Consider the following 21,003-nt stretch of genomic DNA (forward strand, 5'->3'; position numbering starts at 1 on the left):
AGTTGGGCCCTCCCTCCGTATGTGATTGTTAAAAGGCAGTGTCTTTATTGAATCACGGTTCGAGGGCCTTCCTCCTGATTGGCGATTTGAGGTCAGTCCCTACTACTTCGCGTATGAAGGGGTATCGGCTTTTAATACTCGAGGGCCACGGAAGTCATTTAGCTGAAAAATTTGATGATATCTGCGAGAAGATTAAGCTGATACCGATGTGTATGCCATATGTAACTATGTATTCTCATCGATTGACTCCAGAACCCATCAGAAGAGCGCTTGTTGCCAAAGGCTAGTCTAAAAAGAACACTCGACAACAAGCTACAGAGCGAAATGCGGACCAACGAAAAGCTTCGTTCAACGTAATTGACGTACTATGAGATAGATCCCGACCAAGGTTTTGATGCCTTCCTGGTATGGTGTACTTATGTGGTAGATGCAACAGAAAAGAACGCCAGAGGTCACTTTTCGGCACGCAGACTCCAAGATCGAAGAAGTTTCGGGAAGTTGCTAGGTACAGTCCCAAAGTTTTTCTGCCCAATCGAATGGCTACAATACATACGAAGTGAGCGTAGAGGTGAGTAATGCTGTCTGGCCCTCAGTTTCATTTTGTTGAAATCGAAATGTACAGCACCGTGCGTATCACGTTGCGCCCATTATCATTGGCGCCAAACTGTCCATACGTACAGGCTTCGTCAGAAACATATCCATACCAGACCTAAAGGCATCGCGTTGAATGTCGTCTTGCGCTATACCAGTCAAAGCGACAATCTTGACATGACTCTGGGTGAGCGATTTTTTCTCAAACTCTCGGATACGCCTGGTCGATTCAAGGCCGTCCATTACGGGCATGGAAATGTCTGCAAATAGGTTAGGTTATAGTGGGTATGTAGTTCCACTCATCAGAACTCACCCATAAGTATAATTCGAATGTCGGAAGAGTTTGCTTTAAAAGTCTCGAACGCTTCTTGCCCATTTTGCGCGACTGCATAACCACATCCCAGCTTTTTCATAAAAGCGATCAGGAGCCTGAGATTTATATCATTGTCATCCACAAGGAGAACTCTTATTGAGGGACTTTGTTGAGGCTGTGATGGCGACTCAGCTTCTGTTGTGGTGAAGCCAAGTGCGGTAGTCGAAATGTGAGAATTGTCGAGTTCCTTTGGAGGTTTCATCTGTCCCGGGGGGGGTGGATCTCTCAAGCCTCCAACGTAAGTTGGATCTGAATTGCCCGCCACATTTCTCTTGGTTTGTCCGATGTTCTCTAGAATCGGCACGTTGAGAAACGGCCCCCTCTCAAGTTCATTAGGCGTTGGAGGATATGAGGGACCCCGTGCCCTCTCTACTCCGCCGCAAGCCGAGTCGACTCGCCGCTGTTGACGTTTGAGGCACTTTCCCAAAATTTTTGCCAACTTGCGTGGTCCACATGGCTGGCTGATGAACTCAAGAACATCTGTCCCTCCTCGTTTCCTGGCTGCCACAGTCATCGAGTGCGCTAACTGTGGAGACGAACACATGACGATGACAGGCGAAGAAAGTCGTTTTAGATCAGGTGCAATTGGTTTGACCTCCATATTTCCCATGTCCAAGAACTCTTGAGGGGCGATGTAAATTTCACACTGAGAAAATTGTGGTTCCGAGGGCACATCTAAACAGACGTCCATACAAAACCAATCGCGGCACAGCTTCTGCAAAGATAAACCCAGAATTCTGTCCAACTCGGAGAGTCCAAGACCTAAGATCCCAATAGTTCTCTCACGCACAAGGGTTTTCGTCGCCGTGACAGTATCCAGACTGTTTCGGTCGGCGATATTCTGAGAGATGTGATCAAGGATCATAGTCGTCAAAACTTCCGTACCAACGTCTTTTTGGGAGTTGATCTGAATGTCACCACCAAGTGATGATACAACACGGCGAACTATGTTCAAGCCTAGGCCATTGCCACTGGTCAGGACATCCTCCTGCGAAAAGGCACTGAACACCCCGTTCGTTAGGAACTCTTGATCAATACCGCATCCAGTATCTCTGACCGACACCATAACTTTTGACCGGGTGACCTTACCGTCCTCTTCAAAGTTCAATGGGACGGCCTTTAAAGAAACGTAGATATAGCCGCGTTGTGTGAATTTCAAGGCATTTCCAAGTGTGTTCGTAAGGATCACGCGCAAGGCTTCGGGGCGGATTGAGAAAACCCAACTTTGAGAGTGGTCGATATCCAAAATCACCTTAACTTCATTACTTTGCATATTGAAAGGATTGCTCCCGCGTGAGGCGCCTGTGACGCCTCTGAGAGGAGAACGCGAACTGTCGGCAAAGGTATAACCCGCGAAAACACTTTCCAAGGTGTCTTCCAAAACGACATCAAGCTCGACAAGAGATTCTGGATCGACATCCCCAGATTCGTGATCCTGCCCGGCACTAGCCAGTGTCCCATCAATCGGCGATTTATGGCCAATTCCACCCAGTCGTTTTGCTATGCCGGAGTTCGGCCCAACATCGTTGATGCCGGCATATTCAAGAAGCTGATTGATCGATCCCAACAGAGTAAATGCGCAAGACGAAATCGTATGCACATATCCGCGTTGTAGCGAGTCCATAATAGTATCATCCAAGAGCTCTGCTGTTCCGAATATCCCATGAAGTGGAGAACGAAGTTCATGACTCAGACCTGCTAGTAAGTCTGACTTTGCACGTTCAGCAAATTGGGCGCCAAGGCGGTGCACTTCCGCCATAAGACTATTACCAAATGTGAATATGAACGATAAATCGCTATCGGAAGTGAAAGCACGGTGGGGAGCTTTTGTCCACGCTAGACTGCCCGAGTACCATCTTTCTTTATGCAGGTCCCACAATGGTGAAAAAGCGATGCTTCGGGCATCAGGAACAAGTCGCAGAAGACTAGCAGCGTCCTGACGCAGGATTATCTTCTTTGTTCGTTTATATGTCTTGCCCCCACTGCGCTGGTTGAAGCTATTGAACATGCCATCACTACTGTCATCGGACGAAATTGACCCATCTTCGCCATAATTGAAAATCTTGCCTCGAGGATACCGACGCAGAAGGTCTCGCAGGAAAGACTCTGACAGTGAGATTTCGCTGTCGGTCGCCAATTCATTGTTCACGCTAGCGGAGTTAGAAGTTGCAAATCCGAGAATTCCGCATGGGTTCAGCGTCGTCTTGCCAGTGCCTTCAACCTGTGTTGTAAAACTCTCATGATGTGTGAGGGTTCTTCGAGCTTGCCCTTTCTCGTCGCTTGAGGAGCAGCTTTCCAGGCCGCTACTTTCACGGTCAGACTGCGCGTTGTCCACCAAAGCCTCCCCAGAGCGGAAATCCGCGTCAAAAAAGACAATCGCCTCGAGTTCGGCGCTTTCGCGAATGAGGTTGGCCGCCCGCGAAAACGCCTCTTTTACCTGAGTCGTATAACATTCTTTTGGTGATTGTTCTTTGGTCCCCATGTTGTCGGCTGTCATAGTCGCATTGGTTGCATGTTGATTCGCTGTGTTGCGATTAAGATAATCGCTCTTGCGTGCCTTTGAGCTGGCCAGCAACTGAGTCTGCAGCTTGCGTCTATCTGTTTCTCTGCGTTCACGCGTATGGAAGGGATGTGAGCGGAGGGGCAGATCGCTTGAGGCGCTACTTGGCGTCATAGCTTGAATCACGTCATCCATGACTTGTTTTTCCTGTTGTTCTCGATTTATGTCTCCCTCCGCATGATCTCTGTTTATGCATAAGGAAGGAAGATCATCGGTTTCACTGAGCCATGAGTTGCGGAGGCCGCCTTTCCCTTCTAGAAAACTCCCAAGTCCGACAATCATGCGCTCACCTCGAAGACGCTGTGCTTGAGACCGTATGGTGTCCAAATAATCCATCACAGTTGTTGCTATATCTGCCAAGAATTTGATTTGATCGATGTTTGGCGGTCCATGGGGTTTGTTGTCTAGGATGGTGTAGGAGCCAATCACAAAGCCTTTCGGGCTAATGATGGGACTGCATGCTAGAAAGCGAATATTCGGGCGGCCCGTTACATCTGGATGTTCTTTGAACCTATCATCTAGTAAGAGATCTGGCACTATGACCACTCTATCGCTAGTGGTTTGCGCGGACGTCGAAGCGTTTAAAACGGATTTGCAGAAGCTGCGTTCATAGGACATCGTACAACTTCCAAACCAAAGTGCATCGCAGGCGTTGTTATCCGGATTACCCTGCAGGCTGAGAGTTCGAGTGGCTTCGGTAAGAACATGCTGCTCGTGTCGACCAAAAAGTGAAATCAATGTGTGTTGGGCATCCAGTCGAAAGGTGCCCAGCTGGGCAAACGCAATCAAAACAGGATCTGAGGATCGAGCGACAAATTCCGTTGACGTGGCTTGGCCGACATGTTGAAGGGTTTGCGCGTTGAAATGGTGCGGTGGTAAGTATCTATAGAGGTTATCCCCATAGTCAGTACTCAGAGTACTTTGCTGAATAATATAAAGTGTAAAACGACTGATACGATCATGCGCACGGTAACCAAGACTTGTACTTACTTATAAAATTCCCGCTCTCTAGATGTACCGAGGCTGGCTGGATTTGGTTGGGCGTTTCGAAATGGGTCAGGATGTGACATCGTACCGACTGACGAATTGCATTCCCTAACTGCCCCACAGTGTACTGAGAACGGCCAAACCTCTTTCCTCAGAATGGGAGGAAAAAATAACCCACTGGTGGTAACCCTGGAAAATGGGCGAATTATTGCAGATAAGGGCTAGAAATTCAATCAATTGCAAAGTTCCATTTAGCGGAAGCGACCAGTTAGATTATATAAGCTCGGCAGTCCCGATTACCCCCAAGAAGCCAATCACATCTATTGGGAGAGATTCCACAAATCAAATGGCAACGCTGCGCCCAAAGTAAGCCGTTGCCATGGATCAACTATTAGCCATAATGATACAGAAACAGGGGAAATGGATTCCAATGGTCCGAGTCCAGGTGGCGTGGGCCATAGCGTTCATTCCCGTTGGAGTTGGTTGTCATTGGGCCACGTGGTCTGACACCGCCTTCTACAGTTGGCACAACTGAGTAAAAGCACTAATTTGCTGTTACGACGATTTTCATAAGTGTACAGTGGTGCGATTTGCTTTTACCCGTTCAAGCTTGCCATGCTGCCCCTCTTTCAATCTAACCCCCCTCTACTTCGTCTGTGTCTCCTCCGCGCCGAGACAAAGCGGCAATAAAGTGGCAATGTTTTGCAATCGGTAGGATCTGCTCCAACCAACCGAAAGCAAGTTTGTTGTTTGTCGCACTGTCTGACGCTTCTCAGGAATAATTCCCAGAAACTTGATGAGGAGCTCATCCTTCGCTTCCAGCCAACCCTTCCCTACGCCGCTCAACGCAGACAGGACATGACTAAGTAGTCCTCCTCAACTCGGGAGCTCACTGAGGGAGTGTCCATCGTGTGCTGTTGGCACGGGACTGCAAAATTGCTGGCATATCCAGTCGAGGCAAGCAATGGGTAAGAGAGAGAACAGTAGGATTCGCGGTCCGTGATTCGCGGTCCGTGATACTGTCCTCAGATTGACATCGAATCTGCAAAGGGGCTTGGTAATGTCGACTGGGCGGGCATGGAAGGATTTGCGCCGGCTGATGGCGATGGGCAGAAATAATGCTGGCTTAACGGTAAGTCATTTTCTGGTTTCGAAGGTTTTGTCGCAGCCGGTCATACCTTTCCAATTGTTGCTTAACAAGTCCACCCTGCAGTTTCTAGATGAGGTTTGTTCAAGAAGTGGAACGAGCTTAATAGAAGTATCAACCAAACGTAATACCCTACAAAAATAATGACAGGAATAAAACAACAAAATTACGCGAAATGACCAATCAGATTCATTCCGATTTAATCTTTCCCCATGTTTTGGTATATTGGGCTACCCATGGGTACCCGCCAAGAACACGGGCGGGTTTATGAAGACCGAAACCCACGGTGGGTTGGTTAACCGCGAGCGGGTAAAGAAATTGAAAGCCCCGCCCCAAACCGGCGCTTGGCGAGGCCTAGTCGCACACGGGGTGGTGGGTTGGACCCCAGATCACGTGACGTGTATAGGTCTGTAGGGGTCGCTGCCTGTTAGGCTGTCCGCTAGGCAGCTGACAAACAAGCTACTGCGACCACAAGTAGCTGGAATTTTTCCATAGATTGAATATGTACATCCACACTTGTACCTTAATTCAGGGTCCCAACTTCGACGAGGGGTCAGCGTAAATGAATTACACACACCCTCTCACACGCACACTGCATTGTAATCAATTTATTATTCTTCCAACCATAATGTACTGTAGTCGGATTCCTGAGACAACCAATTGTTTAACTACCGATTGCAAATCTTTTCTTACCCGTTGATCCTCGTGCTTTCACCACTGTAGGTTTACTGTATCCTACTGTAAATGGACGAACGTCAGACATTTTCTTTGAGCTACTGGTATCCTCCTAGTATTTATTGCATCATGCCACTGTATTATCGTTTTCACTGTCTACCCAACCGGTTCATGGCTGGGAGGGACTTCTCTCCTCCCGTTTCGGCCTGTAACAAGCATTGTAGTTGAGCTCCAGTGCTGCAAGAGCTGGCACTTGTTTATGTAGGTATCATCTGAGCTTCCAAAGAGGCATTCGCTTGCAGGCTGAGCATCTCGGGCATTTTCTGCTCCGTCCTTCGGAGGAGAAGGAAGATCGCATCTCCGTTCCTTTAACAGCAAAAGTTGGATGTCGCCAGGGTCCGCCGCGCCAAAGCTTGCCGAGCCTGAGTATCATTCTCTTAGATGTTGTGGTAATGCATAATCTCAGTATGTCTGCATGTTCATTAGCGAAGGGACCATATTGGAGAACATAAGTACCAGCTCACATCATCATTTTCCATGTGTCGATAGTGTGGCCAGCATCGTTGGAAGGCCAATGGGAGAAGCCAGCTGCCACAGGTTCATCGGTAGGATCGTGGTAGAGTCTCAAGTACTCGTGCGCGAGTGCGTCGACAACGCAAATCCTATGACGGGGATTGGGCTTGAGCATTTTCTCGAGCAGGTTTAAAGCTGCCAGTCGTGAGCTTTTGTTGCTAGAATGCTATGTTCCCATGACCTCACCATGTGGGTTTAGATTTCGAAACCTCTTTTGCAGTGATAATGTTCCGCTGTTAGGCATGGCCTTGATTGTCCGCAGGCCCTAAAAAGAAGACCTGTAAGAAAAACATTTCGAGCAAGGAGGGCGATATGACCGGGCTATCCTTATACATACATTTGAACTGATACCTGTCCCTATCCCATCCGTTCCCAGGAACTCCGCCATAAGCGAGAGCTGGCTCATATCACTCTCCTCATGAAATAATATTTTGCCATTCAACATTTCCGCAAATACGCATGCACAGCTCCATATATCAACCTCCATACCATACGTTTGCCAGGAGGTCATTATCTCCGGCGCGCGGTAGAACCTCGTGGTAACATAACCTGTCATTTGTGGCTCCCAAATACGGGCGAGTCCAAAGTCGCATATCTTCAGATCGTGATTCTCGTCTACTAGGATATTGCTGGGTTTCAGATCGCGGTGAATGACACCTGCCGATTGGATGTATTTCAATCCGCGCTGTAGAAAGTTAGTCTAAGATTGAACCTGCTCTCAAATGTAGATATGCAGTTGCGCACTAAGATCTGGTAGAGGAAAACCTGGGTTACCTTGCTTTCTAATGGCCCTGACCTAAGGAGCCTTTGTAAATCCGTCCTTAAGAGAGGCGTCACAAAGTATCTGACTAGTCAATAGACGTTCCGTACCCCTGATGCGGTAGTACTACCTACATATCCTCAGACGGCAAGACGAAAGCATCTGTCATGGTAATGATCTATGTAGCGGTTAGCGGGTATGCAGGAGCCATGCTTCACATGTTGTATCTCCCATACGTTGTCGTGCCGGAGATCCTTTAGCAACCTTATCTCTCTATAAGCGCGTCTCGCAGCTTCTTTCGTACTGAAAGTATTGCGTATTCTCTTGATCGCGACATATTGCTCGTCGAGGACGTCTATTGCAGAACTTGCCGGTGTCTTGTTAATGATTTATTTGCGATTAATGTATCCTCGAGCGGAAAATACCAACCACACAAGTCCAAATGATCCAGATCCCACGACACATATGACTTCGTACCTGCTGGGCGGTTAATTTTGAAGCAAACAAGAGTAATAGACGTTAATACCTTGCCAAATTCTGGAAAATAAAACTAGTTCTCTTCTCTTCTGTGGATGCTGTCATAATTGTGGAAATGGTGCGCCAAATGCCTATCACGGGTGGATATCTCCAAGTTAAATGGTATCTTTTATTTCAACCATCTGAAACAGGGTCGTCAACTAATCAGAAGTGAAACCACTCATTAGTTAGTTTGCCGCAAGCGGACAGCCGGCCACACAAGCGGGATTAGACAGAAAAGAACATGAAATCAAACTTTACGTTGCGCCCGGTATATAACATCCATGATCGCTGGAATGTGCATCCGAAAACGGAAGTAACCGCGAGTCGCTAGACTAAAGTTAAATTTTGATGGCTACCATGGTCTGGCTATTAGCGTGTCTCCTTGTAGGAAGATTTCAACAGTATGGTCCCATAAATGGGAGCGGTGGGTTGTGAAATTACGTGTCATGCAGTTGGCATGATGTGTCAGAATGCACCTCAATAGCAGGAGCGCGGCGTACGGGAACGTTAAGGCGCCCACTCAAAGAGTCTGGTGTCGCTGTCGCTTCCGGGAGGACTCTGCTGCATGATTGCAGACCGACTCTTCGCGGCGCTAGGCCTCGCAAAACCCAGGTCGGGTCAGACTTTCGCCTCGATGTAATCGCCCACGGGGTAACCCGCGCGGGTTTTGAGTAGCAGGACCCACGCGTGGTCGTTGGCAGGTACGTGTGGGTAATTTGAAATACCAAAGCTAATATATGTGCACATGATGCTGGATTAGTTAGTGTGTTTGGTGTAAAGACCTAAGCGGTACAAGCCGACACTTGCCATCGTCTTATCGAAACACAGCATCCATTCGCAGCCATATAGCGCGCAACGTTCATGCAACTCAAGATCCCTAGGGGTCTTCGCAACGCCGGAATTCCGGATCGCTTGTATTTAGGCTAAATGGCTATCTAATTTTCATGGGACTGCATCATATTGAAACATTTCATTGCATGGTAACCGACGGATAATCCAAAGCCCTTCCTTTATCTAAAAACGATGTTTAATATCAGTTGTACGTATTAGCATATGGGATGACAGCAACTACTTGAAGGCACTATAATAATAAGCAGTCAATTAAATATTGGCAGGAAGAGTGGAGTGTAGCTTGAACGAAATGAACAATTTGCTCTACTGGGGTTTTGGTTAAACCGTAGTTTGCATTTACCCCGTTTTGCACACTGAGTGCTGTAGGTCTCTGATATGGCCAGATAAATCAGAATTGTCAGGCGAGACTGGTTGAACGAGAGTGAAATAGATATATGCCTAGATATTAATTGACCAGGACACTACTAGGTCAACTACCGCGTCGGATCAAGCCCCCTCTCCCATCTCCTTCGCCCATGCAATTTGGTTACTAAACATTCGAAATGAGAATGCACGATGGCAGTCTGGCATGGAGACGGGTCGGTTTCAGCGAAGAACAAAATACCAACCGCTCCCTTGGCCGGCCATAGGCTTAGTAAATGATATGGAATGGCGTAGACCGCGAAGAAACTGATACTATATCATGAAATGTCCTCAACACTTACGTGTCCTGAAGTGGCGTCGGAAAATGTGGCTGGCTAGCGTTTCTACATTATTTACATCACCCGTGAAACAACTTCATTTCGGAAGTATGTATGACAATGACGTTCTTTGTGACAATCTGCTAGGATCTGGATGACACTGACCCGCTCCTACGATCCAAGAGTCCCGCCAAGAGGAGCCGTGACAGGCGAGAGTAGCAAATTTCCTTATACATGGAGCCTTGAGTCTTACCCAAATAGAACTCACGAGAACCGTCGCCGTACCGAGAAGGCACTTTCGTTAGGGACCAGACCACAAAAGCTGAAGCCGACAGCGAGACCTGCAGAGCCTAAAATAAGCGCCATCCTTGGCTTTCTAATATTGAACGAGTTCAAGCGCAGTGTAAGGGGTAAGGGGATCCAATATGACCAAACTAGTAGCAACGCTTATGAGTGCATAAGACAGTCACAACGTCAACCACCGAGGCTGAGCTTCTAGCTCTCTCCGAAGCCGGAAAGACAGTTCAATGGTGGCGCCGAGTCCTTGAGTCCTTGGGACTTAAATCTTCTCATCCACTGTCTATTGCATGCGATAACCAGCAGACTGTCGATCTGCTAACAAAATAAGGTGCTTCTATGCATACAAAGCTTCGGCATGTTGACATAAACCGGCTTTGGATGAAACAAGAAGTGCATGCCGGCCGCATTAATGTGCATACAGCGGAGATACCGGCAGATGGTCTCACGAAAATACTGCCGAGACAGAAGCAGCAGGCCTTTAGAGACCTGCTTGGAACGAGAGAAATCAGGCATCTGATAATACCTGGCAGTTCTTGAAGCATCTGGGAATAGCTTCACAAAAGCCGGGGGGTGTGTCAAATTTTTCCGAGGAATAACCTTGGGCCGAGTTCGTATTGTTTTGCTTACAAATCCGTCCATCTAAATTGTAAATGGGACAGCTGTTTAGTTTAGTTAGAGAACTTACACATTGTGATTTATACAGTACGCTCACTTTACACCTGATTTCTATCAATAACTTCAAACTTCAAATGGGTTGTCCCGTTCGGTCGATAGAGGAAATCTTCCCAGTGTCTACAGGTTTACATGTAAGCTATGTGCTTTCAATCGCCCTAAAGATACTCTCTGTAGAAAATGATTTTGCTTTAGTCATGACGTAATAATAGTGTGTCTCAGTGGGGTTTCGCACACAGTGACATTGGAAGAGTGTGGGAAGTGAACGGGACTTATGGGCAGGTTGCGCTTGGTAAAATGTCTACCTTCCCCTTCTACCCAACGTTTCCGTTCAGTGTGGGACCCGTACCAAAGCAACCGCTATCATTGGTGGGAAGAGGTAGCCGGCAGCCCATCACCGCACAATGCCGCTTGCGGTAAAATGAAGCCGGATTTTGTTGCCTCGAAGCGGGTTTTGTATTATGCCAATCACTACTCCACAAGACTTTTACGATGATCTGGATATGCTGTATTGGATTAAATAGTCCACGTCGTCCCACCGGGTTTCCATACGAAAGCATACACAAGACAGTTGGGTATATAGCTCAACCGTGTATTGCAAAGTACATGAACTACGTTTACTTGATTTCGAGTATCACATCACACTCAATCGTGCGGAAAAGAGCAACTTACGTGTATTGGTTCGGGAAAAATGCAAGTCCACGTCATGATAGCCTGCGTTACAAGCCCGGTTCCAGCGCTGATTTCGCCGGCAGGCTCTTCACAACGGTCTTTGTTTCTGTGAAGGAATGGTTTGGCAATACAACACACGTTCCATTTGACCACGAGAATGGGCGAGCGATCAACGCGGACATGTCGCCGGGCTTTCAGTCTTCAGATGGCAGGCCTGATCAGATCACTCCCCGACTGAGCACTACGTCGTGCAAGTGTTGCCGAGAGGGCAATGCACAATGCGATAAGCTTATCCCTAAGTGTTCTTATTGCCTGCATGAGCAGCTGCTTTGCTTCTGTATTGAGCCTAAACATAGCACCAAATACTGTGGTCGATGAAATTATATGATTGTTGGCTCACAGAAACGTTCTCTCACTGGCGAACCTCAAGGCATTGGCGGATATCTCCTTAGTAACCTACTATGACTAGTGGCGCTCCGTTATCCCCCACCAGCCGGCGCTTATCTCAAGTGGTTCACGCCACCATGGATAACTTCTAAATGGTTCACCCGTTGCAACCAAAGTACGCATAATGGGGGGTCTAAGCGCCTTATGTCATCATTTTCCCAGCAAGCTAGTGCTCAGGACCACGATCTCTCGAACTGGCTACGTTGTGCTGTGTTAAGGTAAATGAACAGAGTGCGGAAATACTACTATCCGGCCCTAGGATCAAAACCATATTGGTAAACAAATACAAATACATTTCCATGGTAAGCGAAGTAAGTGCTGAAGATCATTTGCACTTGGCTTTTAATCTTGGTATATCCGGTTAGAGAGCGGACTTTGAATTGGTCACTTTTCCCGGTTTACTCCATGCGGGTTACGTAACAAATGGGCATCAAATGTTGATAGCACCGGTGACAAGTGAATTTTTAATTTAAATTTGTTGGGGCGGTGTCCTGAGATGGTATAATTGTGGTTATAACTAATTGAACATAGTTAGCCTTGAAATGGTCCAAAGATCCATACAAAAGCTAAGGGGCAGAATCAACGACAGTGAACTTCAGCTTGCACAATGTATGATAATGTCTAGGATCCAGGAGAAGAGCGAGTGCGTGATACGACTGGGATCACAATGAATGCTTACTTTGTCGTGGAACGGCCTGCAGTTGTTCTCAATTTGGCGTATGCCGGTTCTTCACTATACAACAACCGCTATCCGCATCGTCATCTACCGGGAACGAATTCAATGGCGAGAATTCACCCACACCTTCCAAGATGTCAATTTTAGATGGCTTGAAATCCCAGGCAGCCGCTTCAAACCCCACAAAAGAACCCCATGATTTACTCAAAGAATACGAGTGCTTGTTTGACCACGTAGGATGATCAAAAGAAGCGCGCATCATTACTAGCTTCAGCAGAATCAAACCAACTTTATGTTGTACTCTTTGACTTTTTTCCGATGCAAATTTACACTCTCGACGAATTCAAGTCCACTGAAGAGCATTTTTTTCGAAGACCTGCGAGTAAAAGCTAGGGAGGGAAGATAAAAATAATTACGGAGTACATAAGGATCTTGATGTTGTTATGTCTTCTGCAAATTCAGCAAGGAAATATGTGCGGGGAAATTGCCGCAGATTTTGAGATATTATGTGCAAACGTCACGAGCCTCGTTCAGAACGAGGCGCAAATCCTTTATCCGGTTCTAATGCATGGCTTATACTTTGCGCCTTAATTGCCATCTTTCTGTAGGTGGTCTCGGAATTGACGAACCTCGACTCTGTTGGATTATGGTCTGCGGTATCTATAGACCCTGCTTACGGTCCATAATAACGAGAGTATGGCGTTCATATAATTGGTTCTGCGGAGCTATCGACATCATGAATCGGATTACCGTTGTTCATCCCTTGGTTCTGGAACATAACGCATTGAGTGTTGGTTCATGATCCGTATAAGAGCCACACTAAACGCCTTTATGGTGTCGCCTTACATAATTCTTGCAGTGTCTCCTCCCTCGACTTCAACATTTGACCGCTTTTGAGTTACTGTCGAGCGTGGCAGTTAACGCTAGGCCTCGCCAAAACCCGCCCACCGCCCAAACCCGCCCACGAAAACCCGGCCCACGGAGTTTCTGCAAAGCCGTTCTAGTAATGATACTTGAGTCACTGTTATAGTACCGTAATAGTACACTGAACCAACACTTTTCCAAGGACCGTGATTATTCCGAGAGATGAGCCAATCTCTCTAGTTCTAGACAGGCCGTAGCCCATACAACCATGATACGATAGCTATTTTAATGCCGTGCCATGAAATGAACGACGTGAGAGAAAGGGTTTTAACTAGCGTGGATGTGCGTGCGCGAGAGGGCAAAAAGGATTGGCTGCAGTACCCATAGGCTGTACTGCCACGTTCTTATTCGCCTCCTGATTTTCGTAGTCGAATCTCGTTTACCAGGGCTTAAGGTTCGCTGTGCATGTATGCAATGCATCTGCACGTTTCCCTTTATGTGATTGCTTCGCTTCCTGCTCGAAGCCCCTCTCTTACCGGGACGGTCCACGGCATATCTGCGACCGGCGCCTGCTTCTTGTTTTCTTGCCCAATCGGCAAACGTCAGCTTATCCCGGCTCTCGGTGAAGTAATAGGCCATCGAATCACTTTACGTAGAGCATGGACGAACTTCTCCCTTTGCCAAGCGTAACAACCTCAAACCACGAGACGTCAGACAGGTTACCCTGCAAGAAGCGAGTACCCTGTCCATCAGAATGGCTTCCGGTAGTTGAGCTTGTAACTATATTCGTTACACTGCCTCTGCTACACCAAGCTGCTTGGTCAACTGCCACTGTACCACCTGTCGCAAACAGGCCGGCGCACCCTACCAGACTTGGGCAATGTTCTCGGCTGACAGTGTTCAATGGCATGTCAAACCCACAGAGAGCGACTCGACGGTCAAGCGATTCTGGTGCACGAAGCTTCTGTCCAGGCTGCGGTTCGACCCTCAGCATGAGCCTTGATCGCAGCCCACAGGATGTGAGCGTAGCTGCCGGGACACTCGATGCAGCCGAAAGCCAAATCACACTGCCAAGCCATCATATCTTTCTTCGAGATAAGGCGTCTTGGTTTGAGGTGCCAGAAAGTGATGGGGCGAATAGGTGGGATGAGTGGGATTCCAATGACAACATGTAGAAAAGCTTGATTGAGACGTGTGTGGACACCTAGATAATTTATCATTTGTCCGCTACAGTATACATTACCACTATATTAATTGGGGGGGCTTTTTTTTTTTTTCCCTTCTTTCTCCACTCCGTGGATCGTGTTCAAACAACAATAACGGCTGGTAGGTCATATTCCTGCGTGTCTAACATGATGCCTTGGCCGGAGTAAAGTACACTTTTAGTGGGAAGCTCGAATCCCGAATCTGACCCGTTTGAAGCGGAGTCCACTACTCGTACCTGCGTCCAAATTGTTATCAAAGTATAATTTTAGTGCGGGTGTTTTCTTCCATTATCTCGCTTCCAATTCAGAGAAAGGAGGGGATGGGAATTACTGATTGGGCGGGGATTCGAGAATAGGTCCGGCCCCACCTCCCGTTGTGCTTTCTGTTCAGACTAGAACGGGATAAATACAAAGCCTAGCCAATGAGGCTACACCGCCGCCAAGAGCGATTGGGAAATCTGGGTTTTTACACGGATGCGGCTATGATGGGGCGCGTTGGGTACAGACGTTGTAGATCAAAGCATGTCATTACTCCCACCCTTCATGCACGTGAGGCTAAGGCCGTGCGGTTGATCACCAGAGCCGGATAATCCTGCAATCTCTGTGTTGACTCCGCTTTGAAATCGTAAACCAAGCCCGCCTGAGACAGAAGGTCAATAATAACCCGAATATACCCATGATATAACAGCCATATTGTATAAAACCTCATAGCTCGTACTCACATGTGCCTTTGGCTGATTTGTTGCGTTCAACACAAGAGAATCATTATTCTGCTAATAGCCATATTTGAGATTCGGTTGGCTGAAAATGATAGCAAATGTTGCCGTTTGATCACCCCGTATATTTTTGTTACGAATTTTGTAGTGCAAAGAATAGTTACGTACCGCAGATTTCAAGGGTTAATGAAAGCTGTTCACAATTGACAGTAATCCTACACGTACCAGGCAAAGGCCCGTCTTTTTCTTTGCTGGCAGGTGGTTCGTCTAATGCGCAGAATGTTCCTGATTTAGGGTTGTCAATGTGTTTAGGGAAAGAGTGCTTGCGTTGAACAAATGGTGGGGATCACCAAGCCAGATGACCAACATGATCCGATTAATAATTAACCGCTCTGCTTAACCACTCTTTCTCAACCACTATTCTTAACCACTCTTCTTAACCACTATTCTTAACCACTCTTCTTAACCACTCTTTCTCAACCACTATTCTTAACCACTCTTCTTAACCACTATTCTTAACCACTCTTTAACCACTCTTCTTAACCACTCTTCTTAACCACTCTTCTTAACCACTCTTCTTAACCACTCTTCTTAACCACTCTTCTTAACCACTCTTCTTAACCACTCTTCTCAACCACTATTCTTAACCACTATTCTTAACCACTCTTCTTAACCACTATTCTTAACCACTCTTCTCAACCACTCTTTAACCCCTATTCTTAACCACTCTTCTTAACCACTCTTTAACCCCTATTCTTAATCCCGCTGTTTACTGTAGCCAAAATGAAGAGAATTGCTAACTCGCGATGTCTAGTTCCTCGAATGCCTAAGTAAATGGTCGTTGCCATTTTTATCAATGCTGGTAGTTCTAAATTTATAACCCACAGAGCCTATCCTTGCCGAGGGACCAACCATGCAGGTGTATATGTTTTATCCTTTGAGGTCACCAGAAGGACTGCGTGACCTCTAATCGCCAAAGCCGTGGGCCTATACAGACTTGATATATGGATGGACCGAAAAATGGATAATTGCTATTCTCTCTGAACTAAAAGGAATTTTGCTGACTACCAGCATCGTACGTGCTCTATTCAAGTGGGAACGCGCCTATGCAGCGGGCGTTTTGATTTAGAAGTGGAAAGCGGGACCTTGAGGGTGATGCATATCATTGAGACAGTGAACCACCCTCTATACTATGGCCTTGCCCACCGCATGCTATCTAAAAAGACTGCGCCCGTACCGACGAGGCCGGTCTGGGACCACGTGAAACCATTGAGTAGTCGCGTACTTCGATAATTACCTGTCACCCGAAAGCCAGCACAAAAGGCCAAAGTGTTTTGGTGCTTGAAGCACCGCAGGCTTGCGCCACGGGTGAGTAATTTGGTAAAAACCATCCAGCAGTGCATCCTTTCCAGTTAAGGTAGCATTAGCACAAGCCCGTAGCACTGCTGATTCCCTGGACTAGGGATGGGTTCTACAACTTTGTTCTTGGCAGCTGTCACTGGAGAATGACGAGCAGTAGACAACAGGCCGCCGTGAAAAGTCTGCTGTTACAGTACTGTATGCATTCAGAGAACCCGATCGCTGTGCACACGCTCAAAGCCTGATATAGCACCAATTGAAATATCTTTCTATAAAGTAGCTGAGCCCTAGAAGCTTCGCAAATAAACCCTGACATGCCCATGTTTGCGCTGCTTGGCGATGGCATACGCCGTTTGGCCATTAGAATCTTTCAGTCGCTTTTTCACACCACGTCGATTGGCCAATAACTGCACAACCTCATAATGCCCACCAGCCGCTGCCCACCAGAAAGATGTTCTTCCCTGGTCGTCCACCGCATTCACATTTATGTTGGGATGCTCCAATAATATTTTGACAATTTCCGACCTGCCTAGAGCCGTCGCAAACATTAGCGCAGTAAAGGAGGAGCAATGATTTCGGTCATTGATCAACAAAGATCCTTCGTAGCTGACTAGGAGATGGACAATGTCGACATGCTCCATAATTATTGCCACCTCAAGTGGCGACGTCCCCGATGGGCTTATTTGGTTGATATCGGCTGAATTCTGCAAGAGAAATTCAACCGCTGCAAATTGTCCTGCGCGACATGCTGACCAGAGCGGCGGAAATGCATCGGTAAATTGAGGGCTCTTATGAAGCCCCGGCTGTCGGAAGAGGACTTTGATCAAGTCTAAGGAGCCTTTCGCAGCAGCCTTTGCCAAAGGTGTCTGGCCCAGCTTGTCGGCGCAATTGAGGTCCAGATTTGTTTGCTGCAAGAGGAGCTCAACCAATTTTACGTCGGAATTGCTCACCGCATACCATATTGCAGTGCGTCCATTCTTATCTTGGTAATTAAGGTTGATGCATGGACTCAAAAGCAAGGCTTCAATGACAAGCAGCCTTTTTTTGATGGGGAGGAAACGGCCGTGTCCTTTGACAGCCAGAAGCAACGGAGTTTTCTGTCGACGGTTGAAACAGTTGACGTCAACTCGAGGATTTCGTACAAGCATTTGGATTGCTCCATAGTCGCCAATTTCTGTCGCTAGGTGCAGTGGTGTTTGGCCATGATGGTCGCAGATGTTGACATTTGTTCGCTCATCAGACAAAAGAAGTTGGAAGACATAAGTTTGGCGACAGGTCAGCGCAATTGAAATGGGCGCAATCCCGTCCAGTGATTGGTTATTGAGATCAATGTTCGGTACATTGAGGAGCCGTTCGATAATACTGACGCTTCCATGCAGAACAGCGATCGAGAAGGCACTTTCTCCCAAAGTATTACGCTGTATGACATTCACTGAATAATGGCTTAAGAGCAAATCAACAGCTTCTGAGTACCGCAACTTTGTAGCCAACATGAGTGGTGTAAGGCCAGAAAACTTTCGGTTGACATCTGCCTTTTCCCAACCCAGAAAGTGTTTGACGATGCCTAAGCTTCTATGTTCGATTGCCCAATGAATTGGCGGGGTGTCTTGAAAGTCTATGCAATCCATGAGGCTCTTACTGAAGACGACGTAGGATTTCCGGGATGTGAGACACAGACTTCGAAGGTCTTTCTTGTCGATGGACTTGCCAATCCACAGAAGTAGTTCTAGTGGAAGTCCCAAAAGCGGCATTTCGGCAGATTGCGTGAACGTATAGGTAACGACTACCTATGCAGATGATAATAAAAGGAGGGCTCAGAGTAATAATTTAGAGATCAAGTTTGCCACCGCGAGTGGTTGGCGGAGGAGCTTGGGAGGCGCATTTCTTTGTGGTGCTGGCTTCTATTTAACTATTTTTGAGGGCATATTATCGCAGCGAGTGCACTAAATAACGATATCACCGACACGGAGTTACCTAAAAGTGTTGAGTCACCAGCTCCTAGGATCGTGCTACTTGCTCCTGGGACCCTGTGACTGGTTTCTAGGAGCCCTAAGAATCCCGGAAGGCGGCTATAGTGTTCCCAGGGAACACTCACCGATTCCTGGGAGTTATGCATCGTACCTGAGACTCTAATATGACGGACATACGAGAACCGAGTCACCTAACTCCTACGATCTCTGTTTCTTGTCTCAGGGCCAAGTGGCGCCATCGTGACCAACATACAAAGGTCAAGCGCCTCGCCAGCCATATTACAAGTTCCTCCAACCCACAAGTGTACCATCTTCCAGTTACATCCAATATTAGCATTTCTCGAGCATTCAACTTTGCTCTAATCTGTTAACGGCTCCCACTTCCACGGATTCTATCCTATCATTTTCGTTCAAGAAACAAACAATGGGCCAATACTGGCTGGTGGTTTGCCCGTCCAAACGCGAGTACACAACACAGTCATTTGGTGGGAAGTTATCAGAGTTGCTCTTTTCCTCGTGGTCCAACATACTGCGTGACCTGATTGAAAACGAGTGGGCTGGCACTCAGCTCATCTGTATTGGGGATTACTTAAATCCAGACGACCTCCCTGCCACGATTCAACAAGACAAGTTCCACCTGAGTTCCGCTGTGAGCGGTGCAACATCCGAGCCCCTCCGCTACGATGTCGTTGAGAAAACGTTTGGATTTTGGTCTTACGAAGAAGAGAAAGCAGCGACTCTCACGGTCATGGAAAAACCTTACAATCCCAAAAGTCGAGTCCTGAGGAATTTAACTACCGGTGAATACTTCTTTGAGGACGCGTTGCCATTTGGAATCACCATTGGCCACATAGTTCTGATGAGTATCTGTTGGTCGTCGGATAGTTCAACAGGCATTACGGGCGGAGCATATCTGGCCAAGGGAGTCTGGGCTGGCCACAAATTCGACATTGTAGATGCCGACATGGTGGAACATATGAACAGACAATGGGAAGATGTCACCGAGGACGTCCTCGATGAGGTTCAGGCTCTGTGGCCGAGCGATTTCGGACACAACTCGGAAACTGAATGGAGAGTTTAACACGTCCTGGGCAAGAAGCTATGAAATCACTTGACGTAAAAGATATCCGAGGATATAATGCTAGGCTACCAAACAAATTGCCAATGAGAATATCTTTGGACACCTTTCCCGTGATACTGTACGAACAGGCGTGGCCTGTGCGACCTTCAAATCCCTGAGTTTCCTTAAATACAACGCTTCAATCGATTGCCTACTCGAATTTGCTCGTCATAACTAGCCGAGGGAATGTATGGAAAATTATTATTGGAACGATAAGAGTAGAAGTTCATTCAGTAGTAAGGCTTTTAATTTAGACAAGAAGTTTCAATTCGCCTGGATAGAGTGCTCGACTGAGTGCACCATTAACTTGCTTCACAGGGTCATGTTTCACAGAGAGTAACCCGACCAGCAATAATCCCTGCGCTGAATTCATCTGTTCCGAATTCTGGAGTATTAACCCCACCACCTTCAGGTTGGACAAGAAGGCCGTCTCCGGGAGCACCCAGTGAGGTTCCTGGGTGCCAATAAGTTCCTGGGGCCGCACAGTAGCCTCCTGGCAGTGCATGTTGTCATCCTAGGACGAGCAAGTTTCTACGTAACCACGTCAAATTGGTAGGTCGGTCGACCCACCCTTTTTTCAAGGATTTTGTCCGCAGACCAACCATAGAATTTGCAATTCCGTTTTAAACAAGTGACTGAAGTTGAAGGTTGCTTTCGACATGAGTGCTATGAGGTTTGATCTGGGCAACGTTTTCTTTATAAGGCTATTTTATGCTCATATGTATAACACCATTGAGAAGTTACAAGGATGATTGAAATAGCAGATCTCTCAGAAGAAATACATATCAAAACATACATGGTACGTTACATTACCTCTTCATAATTACTTACTAAGTTCTCTTCCTCATCTGTGGCGGTGCGGACCATGTAATTGTAATGTAACTATTTGTTTCATTGTAACAAGCTGGCTGTACTAAGTTTTCGCAAGAACAGCCAAGAGTTGTTAGCCCCAAACGGTCTCCTTTGCCCAGTAAAGCTATGTTCCGGATAGATTTAATAAAATGCCACTGGAAATGAATCGATTATAATATAAAGGTGCATCCGCGAGCCCGCCTAAAAAGACGCTTATCATGCTTCAGATTTGCTGCGCTTAAAGTGTAGGGTTTTGCCCCTTGAGTTTAACGTACCAAATTTACTCCTTTACTCCTTGTAGACAAGTGTAGTTTAGCAGGCATCTGAGCGATCCATTTATTAAATGATCCCTTATTCTCGCACAACCAAAAAGTTCCAATGGTGCGACAAGGAGTCTAGGGTTTGAAGGTCGGCAGAGGGTCGGACACCGGCT

The 21,003-nt window shown here is 47.0% G+C and overlaps 6 protein-coding genes across 6 annotated transcripts; 2 read left to right on the top strand and 4 right to left on the bottom strand.

Annotated features, from left to right (window-relative positions):
- Positions 1-633: 633 nt before the first annotated feature.
- Positions 634-4,594, bottom strand: N7525_007435 (uncharacterized protein; the record flags this gene model as incomplete). Its single annotated transcript, XM_061214098.1, has 3 exons — positions 634-851; positions 905-4,407; positions 4,515-4,594. 3 exons carry the CDS (start codon positions 4,592-4,594, stop codon positions 634-636), a joined length of 3,801 nt encoding a protein of 1,266 aa, XP_061068529.1.
- A 2,259-nt stretch (positions 4,595-6,853) lies between these two features.
- Positions 6,854-8,248, bottom strand: N7525_007436 (mitogen-activated protein kinase HOG1; the record flags this gene model as incomplete). Its single annotated transcript, XM_061214099.1, has 8 exons — positions 6,854-7,041; positions 7,093-7,171; positions 7,244-7,591; positions 7,651-7,750; positions 7,801-7,844; positions 7,903-8,043; positions 8,092-8,143; positions 8,193-8,248. The coding sequence occupies 8 exons, from the start codon at positions 8,246-8,248 to the stop codon at positions 6,854-6,856; spliced, it is 1,008 nt and encodes a 335-aa protein (XP_061068530.1).
- A 6,092-nt stretch (positions 8,249-14,340) lies between these two features.
- On the top strand, positions 14,341-14,523 carry N7525_007437 (uncharacterized protein; the record flags this gene model as incomplete). The annotated part of the gene is made up of 1 exon (XM_061214100.1): positions 14,341-14,523. One exon carries the CDS (start codon positions 14,341-14,343, stop codon positions 14,521-14,523), a length of 183 nt encoding a protein of 60 aa, XP_061068531.1.
- A 2,392-nt stretch (positions 14,524-16,915) lies between these two features.
- N7525_007438 (ankyrin repeat domain-containing protein) lies at positions 16,916-18,379 on the bottom strand (the record flags this gene model as incomplete). Its single annotated transcript, XM_061214101.1, has 1 exon — positions 16,916-18,379. The coding sequence occupies one exon, from the start codon at positions 18,377-18,379 to the stop codon at positions 16,916-16,918; it is 1,464 nt and encodes a 487-aa protein (XP_061068532.1).
- A 643-nt stretch (positions 18,380-19,022) lies between these two features.
- Positions 19,023-19,679, top strand: N7525_007439 (uncharacterized protein; the record flags this gene model as incomplete). Its single annotated transcript, XM_061214102.1, has 1 exon — positions 19,023-19,679. One exon carries the CDS (start codon positions 19,023-19,025, stop codon positions 19,677-19,679), a length of 657 nt encoding a protein of 218 aa, XP_061068533.1.
- A 289-nt stretch (positions 19,680-19,968) lies between these two features.
- N7525_007440 (uncharacterized protein) lies at positions 19,969-20,223 on the bottom strand (the record flags this gene model as incomplete). Its single annotated transcript, XM_061214103.1, has 1 exon — positions 19,969-20,223. The coding sequence occupies one exon, from the start codon at positions 20,221-20,223 to the stop codon at positions 19,969-19,971; it is 255 nt and encodes an 84-aa protein (XP_061068534.1).
- Positions 20,224-21,003: the final 780 nt, after the last annotated feature.

The sequence above is a fragment of the Penicillium rubens genome, assembly GCF_028828025.1.
Source record: "Penicillium rubens strain IBT 27055 chromosome Unknown utg000003l_segment0_segment0, whole genome shotgun sequence".
Classification (NCBI taxonomy): Eukaryota; Fungi; Ascomycota; class Eurotiomycetes; order Eurotiales; family Aspergillaceae; genus Penicillium; species Penicillium rubens.